At 40.1% G+C, this 22696-nt stretch overlaps 1 protein-coding gene across 1 annotated transcript; it reads right to left on the bottom strand.

The window, feature by feature from the left end:
• Positions 1-15802: 15802 nt before the first annotated feature.
• On the bottom strand, positions 15803-19419 carry LOC148820887 (uncharacterized). Its single transcript, XM_088932387.1, has 3 exons — positions 18981-19419; positions 17945-17972; positions 15803-17276 (listed from the first exon to the last, which is right to left on the bottom strand). Exons 1-3 carry the CDS (start codon positions 19197-19199, stop codon positions 16873-16875), a joined length of 651 nt encoding a protein of 216 aa, XP_088788513.1. The 5' UTR covers positions 19200-19419; the 3' UTR covers positions 15803-16872.
• Between the last annotated feature and the right edge of the window lie 3277 nt (positions 19420-22696).

Raw genomic sequence — 22696 nt, 5'->3', positions numbered from 1 at the left:
AGCAAGGTTGACCATTATTTTTGTTTTACAGTCAAGCATTAATGTGAATGATAAATACAACATAAGATATGTTTTCATATGCATACATTTGATCATATTAAGACTAAACATTTTTTTGTGTTCAAAATTTCAAGTGATCATAAGCTTAGTGTTACATTCACATTTACATTGAATTAAATGTCAGTATTTGATTGCATATTATGTTTAATGTCGCTGCTCAAATCTGAAAGTGAGAAATGATTCCAGGTCATGAGAGGAAACCAAGTGCAGGGTAAAGGAAACAGGCTGGTGTGGTGAAAAGGCAGGCAGGGAAAAAAAGCAATCCAAAGACAGTCTAGTAGGAGACAAGAAAAGGCCATACCGAGTAAATCACAGTTCCAAACACAAAGAAGAATCAGGAATCCAGAAAGTAACACAAAGCAGAATGCAAGGTTAGAGACTAAGACTCAGAGACTCAAAGCAAAAGTCAAAAACAGAGTACTGCCAAGGCAGATCTTTAATAGTCTGTTGCTCGTGAGACAGGTGTAGGCATTATGTGAATACAGGTGCAGCAGATTTCCTGTCTGAGTGCATAGCCACAGCAACCAGCTGAGAGACAGGTGAGTTACAGCTCCACTGGTTGCTGTGGCAATGCTAGCATGTTATTTAGAGCAGGAATGAGCATGAAATTAAGTCAGTTACAGCATGACGTTTACAACCCATTAAAACTTTTTGTTTGAAAATTTTAGACTCTTTGCCAAGCCTTTGATGAAGCCAATTCACGTTCCTGCCTGAAAATCGTCAGAATACTCAACTGTATTTAAATCTAGAGATTGACTTATCCAGTCTGCCATTGTCCACTTTTGTTTCCTACTCCTTGGCTTTTAGGGGTTCTTTTCATGCTCATGTGAAGAACAAACAGAAAATAGGTTTCTATAAACCTACTGATTCTATTGCAGTCGTCATTAACTAAATCCTCAAGGAGAAGTGAGCCAGTTCTAGAAGTCGCCAAACATGCCCAGGCCATGGCATTACCTCCACCATTCTTCACCAATGAGGTGTTGCAGTATTCTTAAGAGCATCTGCTGTTCCTTTCTTTCTTCACCTTTTAACCTTTCCACCAAGTTTTATGTTGGTCTAATCTGTCCATACAACTTCATTCCAGAATTTCTCCTGACTAATCTGTTTGTACTTCCATGCAAATTCTGAAGCATTATGGAGACTACTTAAAAAAAGCAATGGGGAAAAGCAAGCCTCCAACATGTCAAAGAGCCAAGAACAGTTAACGAGTTCAGATTCATAGTACTATTAGTCCAACTGAAGAGTTCAGTTGTGTAAATGGAAGTCAACTGGAAGAGAAGTCAGCAGGTGTGGAGGTCCAGAGAGGTTGAAATTAGAAACTACTGAACTGGGGTCCAGCCTTTATGGTTTTGTCTATTGTAGAACAGAGCTTCCCTGCCCTGGTTCAAAAGGACTGAAAAGATTTTATGTTCAGTATTTTGTAATTTGTGAAATGCCCAGTAGGTGAACTCTTGAGTTGCTCTTGTTATAGGAGAGTGTGTTTTGCCTGAAATCCTTTCAGCTGAAGCAGGTTTTCATTCTTTATCTTGCAGGGTCAGATCATGAGGTCAAATCTAAAAAAAAAACTACATCACTTTGCCTGCCATGAAGTGATTGTCTAAAAGGATATTGGGTGAGTCAAAAGTTGTCATCATAAATATTTTGGAGGATCCATGGATAAGCTTTGGAATGCCATTTATGGTCCCAATAGACCTCATTTCATAATTTCAAAGGTCACAATTTCTCAAATCATCTGACTCTGTCAGGTGTTTGAAGTGAATCATTCTAAAGTATTTTTGACACAATTTGTTCTGTTTTTTTGGAATTGTCCTTTTTTTTCATCATACGACACTGAATTGGTAATCACTGACTGTGTAACATCTCAGGTCCTAGGCAGGGAGATTTAGGACCTGTAGATGTTTCCCATCAATGTGCCCACATGTCAGAGACATTCATTATTGGATATACCGCAAGCACTGCAATATATTCAGGAGACTTGTTGTTGACTGGAGGCATGTCTCATCTCTCGTTGATGAGAACTGAAAAAGTCACAGGAATGACATTCATTAACAGAATGGAAGATTGCAGGCCGATTGCCCACTGCAAGCACTCAAATCCATCAAAGTCCATCTTTCCGTCTTTTACAAGTGCCAGAACAATATAATTTCAAGATGAAGCAAGTCTTTCTTGTTTGACCAAACAGTTTTTTTTGCTGATAATCATGTATAATAGGGGAATGTGAAGGATTTAATTTCTAAACACTTGTGCTGTGCTGTGTCATCAGCTTTTGGATCAAGCTTGCTCCCATGGTATCCATTCATGAAAATAGGCTTCCTCACTGATCGGAAAAGTTAAGCTTCCACTGGACACAGAATACAGATATCCTGTGTAAACAATCCCACATTTCTGTATTTATCCATCTAACTATTTTCTAACTGCTTCTTCCCATTCATGGTTGTGGGGGAACCTGAGCCTATCCTGACAGCAAGAGGCACAAGGTAGGGTACACCATGGACAGGATGCCAGTCCATCACAGAATGAACAGATATAAACATGCACATACAGGTAGATTTCTCAGAAGCCAATTAAGCTACCCCTATGTTTTGGATTGTGAAAGGAAACCAGAGCGCCTAAAGGGAATCCACACGAACGTCGGGAGGCCATATACTGTAACTCTGTGCAGATAGCACCTCAGGTCCAGAATTGAACCCAGAACCCTACCGCTCCGAGGCAGCAATGTTAACCACTGCACCACTGTGCCACCCACATTTCTGTGTTTATATTAGTATAAATGAGTATTTATTTATAACAATATTTGTATAAGTTAGCTAGGTGTCACCTTTCATTTGCAGCTGTTCTTATCTAATTAAAATAGGGTTTCAACAAAACAACATGGGTGTAATGCGGAGAACTGTTGCAAATAGACAAATTTACAAATAATCAAGTCCACCCCTATACCGTTGCATAATGTACTACAGTATATAGTATGTATGTTTAAAACACACGAATAACCATTCCTTACATGATAATTAAAGTACTAATGCTTTAAGTTAATTAAAACATTGATCCAATAAAACCAATAAATGCAGTTACAAACGTATAGTTATTAGCTAAAATAAACAACATGAATGCCTGCCTGCATTTTCTCTTTTTGCCTCTGAATTAGAGCATGCATCACTGTAAGGCAAATTCACTACATCACTGTAATGAAAAGCGCAATACAAAATGTCAGTCATCTTGTAATGTAATCTCCAGCGTGTCATTCCGCTGACACAGAACCTGGAGTGTTTGATACAACATAAAAACAAGACCATTTGAGATGCAGATGCTAGGCAGGGGGTGTAGAAGGCTCACCCATTAGCTCGATTTGTCACACAATCCTAGTACATGTACTGTATGTTGTTCCGCTAATTTGAAAGGTGTGCTTAACAACCTTCAGCTCAATTTCACCCTGCTCTGTTCTACTTCCATACAAGACCCCGTTGACCAGAATCTCAAATAAGCAAATGTATGAACATTACATTACCAAATTCTGTAACCCTTCTGTATTACTAATGATATTACCAGCTCAGTATTTTCTTTGTTTTTTTTACCACTTCTAAAATCATGGGGACTATAAAAAAGTCTTATTTGATTATGTCTTACCAGCTCTTGAAACCTCCAATATGTTACTAAAGTAAGGGTCATGAATGTATTTGATACACTTTGGTTATTCAAGTCAATCTGACACCAGGGGTCGCTGTGCCTACTGAAAAGATCACCAAAATCAATTTTTAGCTCTGCTCAGTTCATGGATAAGCCATTGTTTTTTCTCAGTGAGTCAACCTTGTAGCCTTGTAAATAGATTTCTTCCTTTGCAACACAGAACAAAATTCTTAAGAATTAGATAAACTTGTGACATCATTATGTACTGGACACATCTTAAAAATGAAAAGTACATTAAATTATGGAAATTAAATAATGGAAATAAACACATTTAGTTATTTAAGTTGTAACAGAAGTGGCATTATCTGCCAGTAACCAGGTTTTTATGGGGTTTCTATACCCGCCGTATAAAAAAGAAAAATGATCTTTTCATAGTTTAGAGTCTCATTATGTATACATAAATAAATACTGTACTAGATTTTTTGTCTCAGAATATTTCACGCTAAATAAGTCATTGCAGTGATTTTTAGGTGATCACAGATATTCTGTTAGAATATGAAGCACTTTTTAAGAAATATAATTCATGATTTTTCCTTAAATTAACCTATGTTATCTTACAGTTAAAGTGACTAAATATTTGAAAATAATGGGAATTTGTCTATCTATAAGAAAGTTTATTTTCTACATTGTAAATCTATAATATTAATAGCTTTTACCAATTAGTCACATACTGTACATACTGCAAAGAAAAAGAAAAGCACTGTAACATTTAGAAATAGTCACAACAACATAATCACTTTTTACATAATAACTAAACAAATTACATGCAGAAAGCCTGAGAAATTAAATGAAATCATTTGTGAAAGGAAAAATTAAATAATTCAATTGTTAAATTTCAAACTGGAAGCCCTAAAACTCTGGAAGAAGCTAAAATGTTCAATTAAAGTTAAAAAGAAAGATCCCCCATTGATACCACTAAGGGTTTGGAAAACAACGAACAAGAAATATTAATCTGTTTTAAATGTAAATCTCTTAGATGTGCAAGGGGGTTTGCACAAACTAGTAAAGACTACTTCTTTGTCTTGCTGTTTTGTACTGTTTCTCAGTGCTAGGAAAAAATAGAATCTTGTTTTGTATAATGGTGTAGCTTTATACATTATGGATTTCACCATTTTGAAACCAAGCCATAATTGAGAGTTGCACTTGCAGTTCATTGCATATAATTAGCTGTGATTGTGGGATTAAGGTCCTTTCGCGGTGGGTTACATGTGCTCTCAGAATGTCCACCGGTAATAATATGCTGTCAGGTTCTGAATTTCACTGTCACACATACTGTAGATCCCATTTCTGAAGCGTGTTCAGCGAATGTAATCTAGTCATATGGATTTAGCCCATAAAATATGGATACCTAGGACTAGCTGAGTTAGGGTCAACCTGAAGAGGGAAATTAGTATTGATTCAGACAGTGGACTAGGTGAGATGCATTCATGCACTGTATTTTCTAGTCATCAGTGAGTTTTTATGGAGTGCAGAATCAATATCATTGCAGTTCCCTCAGTGTACTTTGCTGCTGAATAAGTTACTATAGTTCTGATATTAATGCTGTTATTATTTTGTTTCCATTCCTGAATGAGTTTTCTTTCTAATAAAGTAGGGAATAAGAGTATCAATTACAATACATACATTATAAGAGAGGCTACACATTGGAAGAAGCCATTTGGCAAAACTAGCTGGTTTGATTTATAGTATCTTATTTCTCCAGGGATGTCTGTGTCCTCCAGAAAGTTATTGATCCACGGAATCGACTTCATAAACAAGGCAAATAGTTTGTTCCACACCTTCAGAACTCTTTGTGCACAAAAGTGCTTCCTGATTTCAGTTCTATTCTGATTTCTTAGTTGGGTCTTCAGGTCTTCATTTCACCCTTAGTCCAGGTTTAATTGCCCATACCTTTCAGGGTTTTAAATATTTGTATCATTTCACTTTTTCTATCCTCCCTTAGTTTTGCTGATTTAACAAGGTGAATAGACTAGTACCTAAATGCATGTCGTTTCCACTGGTCCTCAGGCTTGTAGTTCACTGTTCATCCTGAAGAAATCTATTAAGTTAATTAAATGCATCAGTTATCTTGACTGGGTTTTCTATATTAAAAACTTAAAATGATGGATTCTTCTAGCTTGTCAACGTAAGACATCCTTTTAAACCGGAGTGATTTACATGGATGCTCTTCTTTGAACTGTTCTTAGAACTGCAATACATTTTGTTGTAATGTGGTGAGTGCAGTTGTACATCCATCCATTTTTGTATCCTCGTCATCCACTTCATGGTTGTAGTTGAGCCAGAGTCTATCTGGGCAAGTAAAAGGACAAAAGACAGGATGGATGTCTGGATGGGGCAATAGTCCATTGCAGGACACACACTGACACAACCGTGCACACAGAAGCCACTTAAGCTACAGTACCAGTATGTCTTAGGAGTGTGGGAGGAAACCAGAACTCCTGGAAGAAACCCAGGAGAACACAGGGAGAACATAGAAGCTCCACTATGATAGCACCATAGGAATTGAACCTAGGGCCCCAGTGCAGTGCTAACCACAGCACCAATGTGCTGACATATTTTCTTTTGTTCAGAAAATATACAACACAAACAAAATAACCAGTAAACGAGAACTGTGGATCTTCTACTGTTTGCTCTGCTTTTCCTTGAACTCTGCAGTTTTCCTTCTCAGACATTGTTTGTGTGCTTATTGTTATTGTAAGCAGAACCATTTGTACATCTGATCATAACATGCGTAGGTGAGTCAGAGAAAATTGTTATTATGAATGATAAAAAAACACTCCCACACAGTCTTTTGCAAATCTCATTTTTTTCTTTTTCTGAAAGTGTCAAAACAGTTAACGCTTCACTCTTGCAATTTTCGTCAGAGAAAGCAGAGGGCGAACAGTGAAGGTGTAGTTTAGGATGCATGGAAGACACTAGTGATGCTGTTGCCCCCAAGTGGATGCTGTCTGTGCACATGGGAATGTGCTCATGCCTCCATTCCTCCATCCATTTTCTAATTTGCTCTTGGCAGTGAAGCTGGAGCCTATCCTGCCAAGCAACATTGCAAGGCAGAATACATCCTGGACAGTGTGCAAGTCCATTGCAGGACAGACACGCAAATACTCACACTTGTTCCTTTGCAGCCTACACATGCTGACGCAGCTACCTACTCGAACTACCCAAAAGAAATCCACATGAACACAGGGAGAGCATATACAGTACACACCAAGCAGATAGCACCCCTGGTCTGGAATTGAACCCAGGTCCCCACTGCTGTGGGGCAGCAATGCTAACCACAGTGCCATTGTGCATACTGTAAGTGTACCAAATCTTCTTACTCCACAGTGCTAGGTGTTGACAGCACAGTGATCTAAAAAGGCCAACTAACTTTTTAAGCACCAAACTGCATTGTTTTGCAAATGGCTGCAATGCAGTTTCAGTCTATTAGTGATAGTAAAATAAATGTGATATCTTAGACAGTAAAACTAACAGAAAGTATGTACTGTGGAATTAGTGTTTGCGCTCTTTGGCAGAACTCACAAGTTTTATTTACTTTTCAATTTAACAGGATATCATCGAGGATAAAGTGCATTGAGCAAAATTAATTAAGGGATGCCTGTTTCAAATAGATCACTAGTTGAGAATCTGGTGGTAGTTGAGTTTGCATTGAAGTGGCTCAGGACAGCTTGATGTTTAATTTGCTTCCTGTACAGTATCTTCTTATTTATAGTATCTACTGCTTTGAATCTGTGGACTGGGCCATGTTTAAAAGTTCATCATCGAACCTGAACGAGTACACTACAGTCGTCACCGATTTAATTAAGTAATGCGTGGATGACTGTGTGACCGACCACAAAGACAGTTAGTTTTTTCCCCAAGCAAAAACCATGGTTTAACATCGATATCTGAATTAAGCTGTGGGCATGATCGAAGGCCTTTAAATCTGGCAACCTGAACCTTTATAAGAAGGCAAGGTATGACCTGCGGAGAGCTAAGAGGGACGCTAAAAGGCAATACCCTAATAAGATAGAAATACAAGCTGCCTCTGCCGACGTGTACCAAATGTGGCGGGGTATTCAGACAATAACAAACCATTAAACCAAAATAAGCAGTGTTTCTAGATTCTGCTTTTTAATCACATACTCTCCCAGATACAATAATGTTAAGGCTGATGCCCTCTCCCGCCTCCATTAACCCCCCTGAGCAAGAGAACATTTCGGAACCCATCATCCTTCCCAACAAGATTCTCGCAGCCATCAGGTGGGACATTGAAGACCAAGTTAGAGTGCCCTGATTGGTCAAACAGTCAATCCCCATTGCCCTCCGGACAAACTCTTTGTTCCAAACAACATCCACTCAGCAATCCTTCAGTGGGGTCATGACTCTCACTTTGCTGGCCGTCCTGGTGCTAGACACACACTGGAACTAGTCTCCATGGACTTTTGGTGGCCATCCATAAAACCTGGTGTTGCCGAATACGTGCGGGCTTGCTTCATATGTGCCAGGATCAAATCTCCATGTAACAAGAAGACAGGGCTCCTGCAACCTCTTCCCGTTCTCAAACGACCTTGGTTGATTTCTGTTGATTTTCTCACTGATCTCCCCAGGAGCCTAGGAAAAACCACTATAATGGTCATTGTGTACCGCTTCGTCTAGGCAGCTCACTTTGTTCCCCTTCCCACCCTGCCTTCCACCCAGGAAATGGCAGACCTGTTTGTCCTCCGTGTCTTCAAACTTCATGGCATCCCGAAAGACGTGGTCTCGGACAGAGGCCCTCAGTTTATATCAAAATTTTAGAGGGCCTTTTGCAGGTCCTTGGGATCCTCTGTTTCCCACACCTCAAGCTATTACCCAGAGGCTAATGGCCAGACGGGAGAGAATCAACCAAGACCTCCTGAAGTTCCTGAGGGCTTACGTCTCCGCAACCCGAGACAACTGGGTTTCTTTGCTCCCTTGGGCCGAGTACGCACACAACTCCCTGAACACCTCCTCTACAGCTATATCTCCCTTCCGTTGCTCCCTAGGATACCAACTCCAATTAATTGTGGACATCCCCCGGAATCTGAGGTCCCATCTATCCAAGAGTACATCATCTCACTCTGTAACTGTGGAAAACCACCAGACTCGCACTAAAGAAAACAGCCCATCGGCAGAAGATCGCAGCCGATCGCCACCGACAATCCTTTCCCAGACTCAGATGAGGACGATATGTCTGGCTCTCCACTAGAAACCTACCCCTACGACAACCCTCATACAAGTTGGAACTTCGCTACATTGGCCCATTTTGGGTACTCACCCAGGTTATACCCGTTTCCTATCGCCTTGCTCTCCCTCCGACCCTTAAGATTTACCCCACTTTCCATGTCTACCTCCTCAAACCCTTCCACAGATCCCCCATCTCTAGACCACAACCATGTCCAGCTCCTCCCTGGCTTGTTGACAGCATCCCAGCCTTCACCATCTATAAGATTCTGGATGCTCGCTGGCACAGGGGCTCCATACAATATCTTGTAGACTGGGAAGGATATGGTCCAAAGGAGCACTCCTGGGTTCCCAAAAAAGAGATTCTGGACCCCATTCTCATCCAGAACTCTCATCGCGCTTTTCCAGATCACCCACTTAGGGCGTCAGGAGCTGCCTGTGAAGGGGGGGAGGGGGGTACTGTCACGGATCTCACTAATCAGACACAAGCCCAGGCTACTTCCCACAATCTCTGAAGCACTATTCAGACACAAGCCCAGGCTATTTCTCAAAAATGCCGACACACAACCTAATTACCCAACCACGTCCCTCATCCTGCACCTCAACTCCCAACAATCACTACTTAAGGGCTACTCACTTACAGTCCTATGCTCAGTATTGCGTTGACCCTCACTGAGCTACCTTCGCCTCGACTTCTACGTCTGTGAAATCCTTCGTCCTTTGCTACCTGCTTTTTGACCCACGCTTGACCTCGACCACGAATATTGACTACGTGTTTTGGATAAGTAAACCCGACTCCACTCACTAATGATTCCTCTGTTCAATCATTGGCTAGCACCGCATAGGATCCTGCCAGCTTTTCATGATCAGCTATTGCTAACAGGTGCGCTATTGAGAGTGTGCTCACATTTGGTATTACAGCTTGATTTGGCAGCAGTTCGTTGTCTCAACGGGTCGTTACAGGGGGTGATCAAGTCAGCCCAGTTCATCATTGGAGTAGAGCTCCCGTCTGTTTCAGACATTTTTACAACTCGTTGTCTCAGGAAGGCTGGAAGTATTGCTAAGGATACCAGTTATCCTGGTTTCTCAGTTTTCTCCCCCCTTTTCTCTGGTAAGTGTTATAGGAGCATAAAGGCATGAACCTCCAGATTCAGAGACAGTTTCTTCCCACAGTCAGATTACTAAACTCTACCCCTACCACTGGCTCACACTGATGTGTTTTTTTTCTAAGATGTATGTTATTTAACTTGTTGCTGCTGCTGTTCTGTGTTGAGGTTTTTGGTGTTTCCTTAATGTACTGTATCTTTGTATTCTTTGTATTGGAGCATACATGCAAATATGCATATCATTGCACTTGTGCATATGACAATAGACAATAAACTGAAACTAACCTTTTTTGAAAGGTATTGTGGTAGTGAAGCTCTGCTACCTCTTGCAGATGAACGACATCGAGATTAACAGATAACACAAAGATCCTGCATGGATGCGACTTTAATGTGGTTAATGTGGTACAAGGAAATAATATTGCACAGTCCTAAAACAAGATAAAAAAACATCAGACACTTAGCTCAAAGTTGTGAACTGAATGATTGTGTAAGTGTGCCTGTCGATTTGGGAAGATCGGCTGTTCATTTCCCCCTTTTTTTTGTTGGACTTTTCCATCCACAATGCTGTTTTTCCACCATTGATGGCAAAAGTTCATGAAATAATTTCTGTAGTGTTTAGTCTTCACCCATTTGGTATTGATTTTATTGATTTAGTCTATCACGGTAAAAGCCTGAAATTGTAAATGCTTCAACAAACTTTTTCTGATGTACAGAATACTTTACAGGGGAGGAACTGGGAAAGTTCAACCACAACACCACATGATTTATTACTCTTTTCCAATACATGATTTGGAAATGTGAGTTAATACAAACCAGATAGCCCTCTGTCCTGTGTGCTCAACATTTGCCAAGTTCTTGCTAATGAATTCATGCTTGGATTTCTGGATAAGAAAAAGACTGCCAATAAACTTTCAATGCCTGACAGAAACTAAAGTATGTGCAGTTGCATGTTTTTCCCAGTAGACCCAAGATTCTCTCCTGTAGGAAAAGAACCAAGGTCCTGACCTTTCTTAGGGTCTATACTTCTGCTGCACAGAACAACTGGGCCTCACTTCTCCCCTGGGCAGAGTATTCCCACAATTCTCTCTCCACCTCTGCTACAGGTGTCACTCCCGAAATCCCTCCCTAGAGGGCGCTCCACTACTCCCGTTATTGTTTCTGTGATTAAGCTTCCCAGGTGTACCTTTTTAGGTTTATTATTTAAAGACTAGCTCCTCCAGTCCTCGGGGCTCATCATTAGGGTAAGGATGTCGCGAGGCCCACCTGGCACCAGGAAACCTTACGTCCGTCTCCTGAGGGCATAGGCCTCATCCCTGACCTCCCCCTTCCTGAGCCTGGGGTCTGGAGGATCTCGCCCCATCACCCTTGGACCTCCATGTTTTGTCTCTCCGTGTGTTCCCCCCTCCCGGGGATTTTAACCTTGTCGCATCCCAGGATGGATTTCTCACTAATGGACTCTCGGACTGTGCCCTGACCTGCCTTTGGACTTGTTTGGATTTGGATGCCATTCTTTGTCTTCCCCGTTCACTGTCTCACGGATTGTCACTATTATTTAGTGCACTATTAAACCCCTGTGTGTTCCCTTTTACCACGCCTCCTGTTTTCTCCAGCTCTTACCGCATCGCATAGGGTCTACTACAAGATCTGACACGGATCTCAGTCCGTGTTCGTGACAACAGGTATGTCCCCTTTTCTTTGCTCTCTGGGCTACCAACCCACCCTTATTCCTGATGATTGTCCTCCTATGCCCATCGTGCCTCAGTACGACACTATATTTCCAGAATACGGGAAATCTGGCAAACCGCCAAACATTTCCTCCTCTGAACAACACAGCCTCAGATCGCCTCGGCCAACCACCTTCGCCGCCCCTCCCCCCTATACCGAAGAGGACAATTAGTCTGGCTGTCCACTAGGAACCTGCCCATACGACAACCATCCCGTAAACTTGGTCAACGTTTCATTGGTTCACCGTTCTTTAATTGGAGAATTCCATTGGGCCTTCGCAGGCCGGCCATCAAGGGCGCCAGGAGTCGCCCATGAAGGGGGGGGGTACTGTAACAACTCACTAATTGATCCTCATTATCTCACCACGCTCCTTCTTCCTCTATTTAAACCTTCACCCGCACTGCACCGGTGCTTGGTATTAGGAGAACCTCCAACCTCGAGCTCACTGCCTCCTCGGCAGTTCCCTCACTAAGCTTGTTCTATCTTGTCAAGACTTCCCGGTTCCTACTTGACTAAACGTTTTGTCTCTGTTCCTTTGGATCTGTTTGCCTCGATACACACCCCGATCTCTAACCTGCATAGGGTCTTGTACCCACCTGCTTTTAACAGTATCTGATCTTTATCTTTTGTACCATTGTCTATGACTATGTTCAAAGTTTTTTTTCCCGTTTTTTACATTAATTGATTCAAACTGTCTTGGAATTGGTTTTCTTTGCAAAACATCAGTGTTAACAAACCTTCTGAGTTTTTGTTTTTAATGTCCTTTTGTATCATAGAGTGATGGTACTCTTTGGATGAAGAAAATGGTCTTTGATGTTTATTTGTTGAGGGCTTGATGGCTTTTGTTCAAGAGTAATATATGTCGATCAAAAATAAGGTGATCTAAACTTCTAGGCATAAATTATTCCTTTTTCTCAAGTGATGTAATCAATGCTTACTGAACCCAGTAAACTTAGAAAGTTAAATTGAGCAAAAACATTTTTTACCTCTTGGCAATTCTTGCTATACCATTTTAACTGTACAGTATTTGGTTTATGTGCCTTAAAGGTAAAAGGTTTATGTATTTGTGTTGCAGCTGAACAATTATTCTGATACTGATGAATGCACGACACACATTTCCTCCCTTAATGACTGTTTGTCCATACAAGTTTTTGTTTATGTAGCATCTCAAACTATTTTAAACTTTTTTTCTGAAAACTAATCATGTAGAATTACTTGCCTTGCCAAAGTTATTGTCTAAAAACACTCTACAGTCATATCAGTACATCTCTGCGCACTGTCTAGCTTTCCTGAGGCCTTACTGTATTTGAAACTATAGCGGAATTGGTCAAAACTGTAAGGAAAATCCAAAAGTTAAAAATAAGTTTTGTGTCTTCTCTTCAGAAAGCCTCTTCAGTTTTTTTTTGTCTTGAATTTGTGGTGGAATTTCGCCTAGCTCAATCTAGTTTCATTTTCGTAACATCCTCCTGACATTGAGAGTGCAGTCCGAGATGGGGGTTGGTAATCAACACTCTCTGTGTGACCTAAAATATATTTTTTTAAATTGCGGGAGTACATGCTTAGCATTCGCGGGCTATAGTCATGTGAGGGGAAAACAGGAAGTGAGGTAGCAGGTATTTCCTGAACATGTGGAAAGTGCTTCCCTCTCAAGCACAGCCTTTAGAACATCCATGGAAAGAGGAAGTCCAGTTCTCTCATTCTGAGACTATTGAATGGAAGAATATTTATCATCCGCAAATATTTCACAATCAAGAATTTATGTAACATGACAGTAATGTAAAATACTTGAGATCAAAGTGCAGATCCACAATCTGCAGTTTTAGGTTGTCTCTATCTAGGTCTTTGAACCCATACATTTCTTGCCCATGCTCTGTAAAAGTGCTGCAGTAAAGACTTACTGTACTAAAATAAGGATATAATAAACTTGTTTGGCCTATCTACGTTATTTGGTTTCTACTTGCTTATTGGTTGATCTAAAAAGTTCATCTTTCTTAAATTAACCCAGTTAACCACTTGAACATTTTAACTCCCAGTTCTACTTATATTTACCAGTGCTAATCTCATTTTTGTACTTGAAGTCCTCACTTCACAAATGTTGGGTGTTTATATCTACAGTACACCACAAAGTCTTGTTTTCTGAGTGACTGCACAAATTCAGTCTGATTTATGGTGTCCTTTGCAGTTTGGGAATTATTCAGGCTGTTGTGTGCTCTTTACAGTAGAAACAATTTTCAATGTTTTCTTTCCAGCTGAAGTACTTTGTTTTTACCATCCCATTTTTAGATTTTTTTTATATCTTGGAGCTTAGAGCAAAACATTAAAACCTCCCAGATAATGAAGTGATTATTGGCCCTCTGGAAATTGTGTTACTCAGTTTTGCATTGCATCATATAGTTCTCCTCCCTTGATTTTAGTCAGTGCTTTCCCAAATTGGTTCAAACTTTTTGTTGGATTACTCTAGTTATTTGGGTGCGGTATAGCATACTGGGTAAGCCTTTGGACTCATGACTGACTGATAGTGGTTTCAAGTCCCTGCTGCAGACAGTGTTTTCACCCAGGTTCCAGTGGCACAGCTGGTGAGAGCCCTCACTCACAGTCCAGGTTTAGAGTGAGTCATGTCTCTAGTCTACTGTGACTGCTTTTCCCCTTAAGGTGGCACACAAAACTCCAATGAGTGTAATATTGTTATCAGTGACGCCTGAAGCTTCCTGGGCTCTTACAGACTTGCAGTGAGGTCAGAGAGTGTCAAATGGTAAGCAGCTCAACATCGGCACTGTGGTGGTGTATGTGAGCAGTCCTCTCTCTGCACCAGCGCATGATCAATAGGAGCCAGCTGATTACATGAACAATTAGCATTTCCAAATATGAGGGTATAAAAAATGCAACGTTAAATTTCCACTTTAAAAGGAATGTATAACAATTTTACAACTGAGGCTTTGAATTTTCAGGATAGACTGTCTTGCAGGGCTGCAGTGTCTGAGGGTTTTCTTTCCAGCTCTGCTCTAAATGGCTTAATTGGCCTAATTAAGCTCATCATTAGGGTAACTGGATCAATTTAGCTCTTCACAAAGGTCTTAAGTTGTGGATGATTTGAAGAGAAACTGCTGGCTTCTGGCTCTCAAGGACTGAAGTTGAGAACTTATTGTTCCAAAGTTACAATAAAGTGTTATTAGAATTAAAAACCACCAGAAAATGCCCAACAGTTCTAATACATTTTTATTGCCACATGTCTGTCTTTTTGGTCTCTTCAGTTTCTGCCTGTGTAGATTGTTACCTTCCTTGCTACTCACTCCAAGAGCAGTGATTCAGTCAGCTCAAGCGTTTGCTCTGACTGCTTTTACTAGAATCTCACACCACTTACTGAGCTCAGCTAGATTCCCTTGCACTGGCTACTCTGTTCCCAAATTGAAGTCACACTGCTCCATCCACATTCCCCAGCTGCCTAGAGACAACACCACGCAATTTTTGTGACTCAGCTAGCCACACACCTATATTTGTAGTGAAAGCTGTGTGTGTGTTAAATGATAACTAACTGGGTTTCTCCCTGACACTGGAACACCTATCCTTTCTCATTTTTGTTTTGTGTGTCTTTCTAGTTTATCTTCTGGGGAACAAAATGGCAAAGGATATCAAAGAGAGGAGGGGATCAGGTGATGACCTCATTCCAGATCTCCACAGCACTGACCTAATTATGTTTTTAAGTTAGAAAGTGGACTTAAGCATATCCCACCCCTGTTCTGCTTTCCATTTCTATACATTTTAGAGCCCCTCTCTTGCTATCCAATATATAATAGATGATATTCCCCCAGTAAGAATGTAAAATATATACAGGTACTCTTGATGGTATTCACTAAAGCATTTTAGCATTAAAAGCAGTGAAACCTGATCATGATAATATGCTTGCCTGAAGATTAAGACTATGGAGGGGAAGAAACTGGCCTGTACTGGATAGCAATTTCCTTGCTATCAAGGTCAACTTCATTGGCTTGTAATCTGTCAAGCTGTTAAACCCTGAAATACAAAGTTCCACCATGACCACAAAGTAAAACGGACAGCTTTATTGTAGTTTCCATACATTCGTCAATAGTTTTACCACCTGTGGCTACCAGCAATTAAGAAATGACAAGAAAAATCATTCAGGTTGCATTCAAGCATTCTATTCTCTTGTTATGCAAGTGTCCGCATATAATCCTGTACATGGGTAGGTGTGATGGTCTTCATTTGGGCCTAGCATCTCTTAATGCAAAAATTGCCATGGAAACAGCTTTATGCTCAGAGGTCATGTGGAGGTCGAAAACCACATACAGTAATGGTCCCCACACTACCCCGTCCTGGTAAGATCCTGAAAAGATGCCCCACTTTTTCTTTTACAGATGTAGACTGAACCATCTTGTGCTGCATTTGAGAATTTAACTGTGTGGCTCCCTATCCTTTAGATACAGTTCACTCCAGAGCTGATCTGAAATATTAGGACCTGAAACAGTCCTCTCGTTAATACTGTAAAACAGAATGAATAAAGTGCAAAGAGGCCTGTTTTACTGGGATTAGGACCAGAAATGTTTCACCACATCTTCAAGATAATTGAAAAAGAGACCCATATTACAATGATGCTCTATAAAGTAGGCTTGATACAGAGTGTGGAGGTTTTAATGGCAAAATTAGAGTACTCGGTTTGCAAGTAATAGGTAGTAGTGCTTTGTCTTACACATAAATATGTGCACAAATGTGTATATATTAAAAATAAATACATTTTATATAAAAAATAGTTATATAAATATCAATAAATAGTAGCAAAATGACAGTGCTTTCTGAAAACATTACAAAACCACAACTGAGATGGAGATTTGTTTGTCCCTGTTATTGTCCAGAGCCAGTCTATCGTACAGCAGGAAGGATTCCTGTCCTTTATGGCACATAACTTCAGTCCTCAGCCTCTGTGGGCTATAGCCGTTTGTACCCAGAAACAGTCCAGCTTTCAGGAAGGAAGAGTCCTTTTGCTGCCCCCTCTGGCAGGCAGCAGGAACTGCAGCTCTGGCTGCTGAGGCTCTGCAGCGCCACTCCTTCTCTGCTACTTGTCGAGTCCACCACTCTGCATTGGCGAAGACAGCTCCATTTATCGGTTCAGCTGATCGATCAGGAAGATCCCGAAGCCTGATCGGTTCTCGTCCAACTTCCAGTCGGACTGCTCGGTGTCTACTTTCATACTGGCATGGAGTTGGCTGTGTGAAGACAGAGTTGTAATGTTCCAGCACTTTTGCACCTGTGTGTCAAAGGTGTCCGGGATGTCGATGCGGCAGTCCAGCACGACATCGTTCTTATTCATGAAGGTAACAGTCACTGAGCCACTCTTGCAGTCGGCTGTGCAGGTCAGCACCAAATCCACGTACAGGTAGAACATCCCTTCCACGGTGGGCGAAATTACGCCTGTGATTTGGTTGAACGTAAAGAGGGTCCCCACCGGGTTTCCCCCAGCGCTTCTCACGGATCGCCACTTCATAGACTGGTTGGAGATCTTGCCTAGAAGGATATAGGAAGAAGAGGGGATTTTAGTTTGCAAGCTTTTAATAAAACCAGTTGACAATGGGATTGTGTGTTGTCTATTCTGTGATCTAAGACAATAGTTTTATAGGCAGTGGCTGAGCAAGTTTACTTTATCAAATGAGTCTTTAGTACATGGAGTGTTGCATGTAATGTTTCTGATGTTATTTTGCTGGTGCATGTCCCAGGATTATTCAGAGATAAGCAGACAGAACATGTGTGGATTCTGCTCAGTTCACAGCTCAACACCATCCTCTAGAGGAGAGTTTCTTGAGCTCCCTGTTGCACTTTGTTCTTTTAAGACTTTGAGCACAGAAATCCTGGCAGGTTTTGCAAATGCAGTAAGATGTGAAAAGCTGGTGATGTCTTGCAGTAATTGACAAATTCATAATCTAGTTCTGCATTCTTGATCTGCTAATGTGTTGATCTGTCAGCACTAGTGATCATGAAGACATGGTCACTATACCTTTCTTATAACAGTAACAGTTTGCAAATGGCTACAACATGATTTAATGAATCTTACACTTGGACGGCATTAACAGATACAAAGTTCATAGGCACTGCGAGACAAACTACCTTGAAAGTCAATATCTGGACAATTTTAATGCATGCAAAATAATAAAAAGAGACAAATATTGGAGACTCACCTGTGTCTGCATGCACATATGCAATTTTCTGTAAAAGAAGGAAAGAAAGTGTTAGATTTTTATAAAGGTTATTTTAAGAATTAGGTCAAATGATTTTTACAGTGTTATAAACCAGCCTGTACTGGGGCAACTATGTAAAAAGGCAGGGAATGTTATATGAATCTGTCACTTTGAAGCATTCTGCAGTGTTGTGGTTTCCTATACAAGATACAAGTGGGCAATACATTTAGTACCATTTATTTTCAAACATAAAGTAAGTCAGAAAACTATTTTGCATTTCGGCTTTAAATAGAGCTCACAGTATCATCTTAGAAAATAGAGCAAGAAGAAATATGGCATTGGTTTGATTGTTGTAAAGGGGATGTCAGTCTCTGCTTAATTCTTATCCTGTTTAAATGCACATGTTTGAATCATTACTATAAACCCAAGTCATTTTTTATACTTTTTCAATGTGTGGAAGGAAAACACTGCCACCACTGCTACTGCCCATACAGTGCTGATATCTCTGTCCTTCAACAGTTTTTAACCATCTGAGGCTTTTAGCTTGGTAAAATGAATAATACATTCACCAAAAGTACTACAGTCATTACGATTCTTCACTGGTACCTTCAACTTTAACACTCAGGGTTACAGTGTGAGTATGTGTACAGTCAAGCTGTGTTTACCAGAACCATGCTGCTGATCTCTTAAGGAAAATAAAATGAATAGGTCACATCACAAAACGATGCCAAAAATAAATAGTAAAAAACATACTGCATTATGACCTACTGTAGAACTTCGTGACTGGCTTATTCGTGCAACAGGAACTAGCAGTAATTGTCAATTAACAATTAACAATTAAGGGGAAGGTACTCCAAATTTATACTCGGACAGACAGGTTTATGGCTCATCTTCAGATTATTAGATAACTGAAATGCTTCATTTGTTTTACAGTGTAAACAGTTCATTACATGCAAGGATGCTTAATGCTGAAGTTCTGTATGGTAATTGCTATTCGTTCCGATAGAGGAGAAGCAACCAAGTGCACTCTGTTTACCTTGTAGTAAGGCTCCCTGGGTAGCGCTTGTCTCGAACTGGGAGTGGGCAGATCTGCGATCCTTTCCTCACTGCTCTTCAGGTTCTGGAGAAACACGGCCGCGCCAGCGGCGGCTCCGAATACCGCCAGAAACAGAAACACCACAGAAGCGAGAAGACATTTATCCAGGCAACGTCCACGTGAGCGCTCCACCAGACTCTCGGGGTCGGCGGCTGTCATGTTTGTCGCAGCTAAAGGAAACAGCTAAATCCAATGGAGCGTAGTGTTTGCTGTGCCCGTTTCGAGCCGCTCTGTTATTGTTTTGGGCTGTAGATGAGTCAGTCCTCACTAGATACAGCAAAGGCTGCAGATCATTGTCGTGTTCAGCAATTTTTAAGCTGTAAACCATACATGTGCCCGTATTTATAGGTCTGTAGTCTGAAAAAAAGGAAGTGCGCATGGGTTTCCCCTGAGACTACAGGACTCCGACAGAAAAAAAGAACTCGAAATTTTCCGCTCTCGGTGTCATTGCGCAAACAGTGCTGAAGACACTAGTGAATGGAAAGGAAAGCCAGACTAAAATAGCAGGAGGTAACAAATGAGTAATGGATGAAAGTTAACTGAAGATGCAGTCCCTATGGGTGTAAAACAGTTTTCCTTTAATCTCCTTCGGGCAGCAGACGTGTCCCTTCATCTTCTCTGGTCCCGTTTTGTGCCTTAAATTTGAACACTTAAAATGTTTGAAAATCTTCAAGGAGCGACACCATATTTACTTCGCGCTAAAATTAAACAATGGATTTAAAAATCTGAGATTAGGTAACAAGGGTGTTTAGAAAACATAAAAACTTGGTACTACATTCCCGTGCGTGGAAATTGTTTTAGCTATTTTTTTCTTGTCCATCAACCCAAAATGTATCAGTGACAGACTTGTCGTCTAGTACTGTATGTGATAAAAAAAAGTGGTTGTGTTAAACATGACGTGTATTAAATTTGAGAACCGCTCCAAATTGGCACCCGAACTTCAGACATGTGTCTAAACTTCACGACTTGTCGAAATGTGTCCCATGTTGCATACTACTTTTCAAAAACGGGTCAATTACTTACAAACTTGGTAATTTATTCTAATGACAATACAATTAAAAGAAAATAAAGTAGAAGGTGGCTACGTGACTGCCACCTTAGGAAATTTCAGACCTGCTTTGTATAAAATTGGCTTAAGTGGTATTATCGTCCCTGACATAAACAAAAAAAATCACAAGTTCCTACTTTAACAAATGGGTGTATTGAAATTGCTTAATGAATAGCATCTCATATTGTTACTGATTATTTCCTTGAGTCTTTGATTTCTTCTTCTGGTTATTATTTTTAAGTTTTAAAAATTATTTAAAAAACTATTTTAAAGCCTCACAAAATTAAACACATCTCTCCATTGGTTAACATTTTTACATATTATTCAGTTTTAGAAAATGTCCTTATCCAAGGCCACTTAGATATTTGCAGAGCTCTGTTTTAATATGGTGGAGTAATGTTATAATTGTTGGTTTTGCTGTTATTACATTAATTTTAAGATGTATTTTGAACATCAATGTTCTGTACATGTACTTAAGTTGAGTGACATTGCTACGTCTCAGTGCTAGTGCCCTAGGTTCAGTTTCTTGGGTCCTATCTGTGTTGAGTTTGTATGTTCTCCTGATGTTCACATAGGTTTCATCCCACAATCCAAAGACATACCTCTAATTTTGACTATTATGACTGTATGACAAAATTAGTCAATGACATGATTGACAATGACATGATATAGCCATTATCATCTACCCATGACCCTGCAGTAATAATCTGGCAGACAATCCAGTGTCACCTGGCAGCCATTATCTTCCTGATGAGATTGTCTCATGCAGGTGTTTTATGTGCACACAGATAGCATTTTGACCTTTCTGGGAAAGCTGGTATTTGGCCAGTATTTGAGACACTGACTTTGTGTTTAATTTGCATGACACTGAAAATAGAAATTTGAAAAATAGGTTTTCTCGCATAGTAGCTTTGAGCACATTTAGTTGCAAAATTCTCAGCTAAATTGTCATACTGCCTCATTATAATTTTATGGGTTTATTGTAATCGGCTTCTTTACCTCTATAACACTAAGACCTTTTTAAAATGTTAACTGAACAAAATATACATTCAATACATATGCAATGACATCACTGATGTAAGATGACAAAAATCTCCAGACAACTACTGGCTCTCCATTTCCATCCATCATTTTCTAATCACTTCTTCCAATTCAGGGTAGCAGGGGAGCTGGAGTCAATCTCAGCAAGCAACTGTCCCCACTAGGGTACACCTTGGAGAGGATGCCAGTCCATTGCAGGGCAGACACAAACACAGACATGCTTACCAGGCCTGATTTTCTACCAGTATGACCTACCAGTTTGTCTTTGGATTGGGGAGGAACAGCGAGGGAACATACAAACTCCTCACAGATAACACCCTTGGTCTGGAACTGAACCCAGGGCCCCAGCACTGCGAGGCTGCAATACTAACAACTGCATCATTGTGCCACTCCACTCTGTAGTGTAAAAGATTTAATTTAATATACTAATACATTCCAATAAGTATTTGAAGGGCTAAAAAAGAAATCAATAAAAAGTGGAAGAGGTATCATTTATTATAAAAGAGTTTAACTCTCATCAGTGAATACCCTTGGTGCCAGGACTTACTGTATGTCTTCAGCTTTTCATAATTAGAAAGTATTTTATATTTCTGTGAATCTACCAATGCTGTATAGATCTGGAAATAAGGTTCATTCTTGGTATTTTCATTCCTACTGTAATTTGTATTTTCTGTACATCATTTTAAACCACAGTACTATTCAGCGTACTGTATGTGCTTCTGTTCTGGGAAGTACTGTACCTGTTACACATGCCCTGAAGCTATATTTAGTAAGAAACGTTTAGGCAAAAGTTAGGTATTTGTAATTATTGGTATTCACCTCATGCCAAAACTAGATCCATTCCATTGTCAGGAAAGTACATTTAACTTAGGAATCTAGTGAGATAAAGTCATTACAGGGGCTTGTTTTAGCACATTGTGTGTGGTGATTGTGTTTTCAGGGAGAGCTTAGCATTCTGCATTTTTCATGTGTTGGTAACTGTTCACAGGAATGCCAAGGAATTGTGCCAATGTGAATTGAAGAAGGATAAATTTGATCCACAGATGCTGGGTTTTAACATATGTACTCACTGTTCAAAGTCGAGATAATGTGACCTCTGGTTCAAAGTGAAGAGTGTTACTATGTCTGAAACGTTTTGTGATTAGTGAATGTCAAAGTGCTTCACACTTTTATGTAAACTGTAAACTAGTTTACATAAAATCTTTTTTCAGCAAACTTCCCATATTAACCTTTTACATTGAGTGTGACCAATGTTATTTTTACTCACCAAATCCTCACAACATTCATAGAACATGAGAAAAAAAAAACTGATGAGATTTGAGATTCTGAAAAAAAATAATAATGTTCAGCCCACGGGCATGAGGTTTGAAAAATGTTCCTCAGTAGTGACCAAGTTTTTGTTTTAATTGGATCCTGAAGGATTTATTTTCCTGTGCAAATCACTGTGTGCTTAAGATATCAGGAAAGGTTTAAATTGCCCAAACTAATTGAATACTTTGTGGAACTAAGCTCAGCTGTCATGAAACTTACAAGGTTCCACAGTCATGTGTGTGATTTCCTGGGACCT

This window comes from Atractosteus spatula, chromosome 14 (genome assembly GCF_055471065.1).
Source record: "Atractosteus spatula isolate fAtrSpa1 chromosome 14, fAtrSpa1.hap1, whole genome shotgun sequence".
Lineage (NCBI taxonomy): Eukaryota > Metazoa > Chordata > Actinopteri > Semionotiformes > Lepisosteidae > Atractosteus > Atractosteus spatula.
Note: the sequence above shows the minus strand (reverse complement) of the source record. Positions and strands in the feature narration are given on the sequence as shown.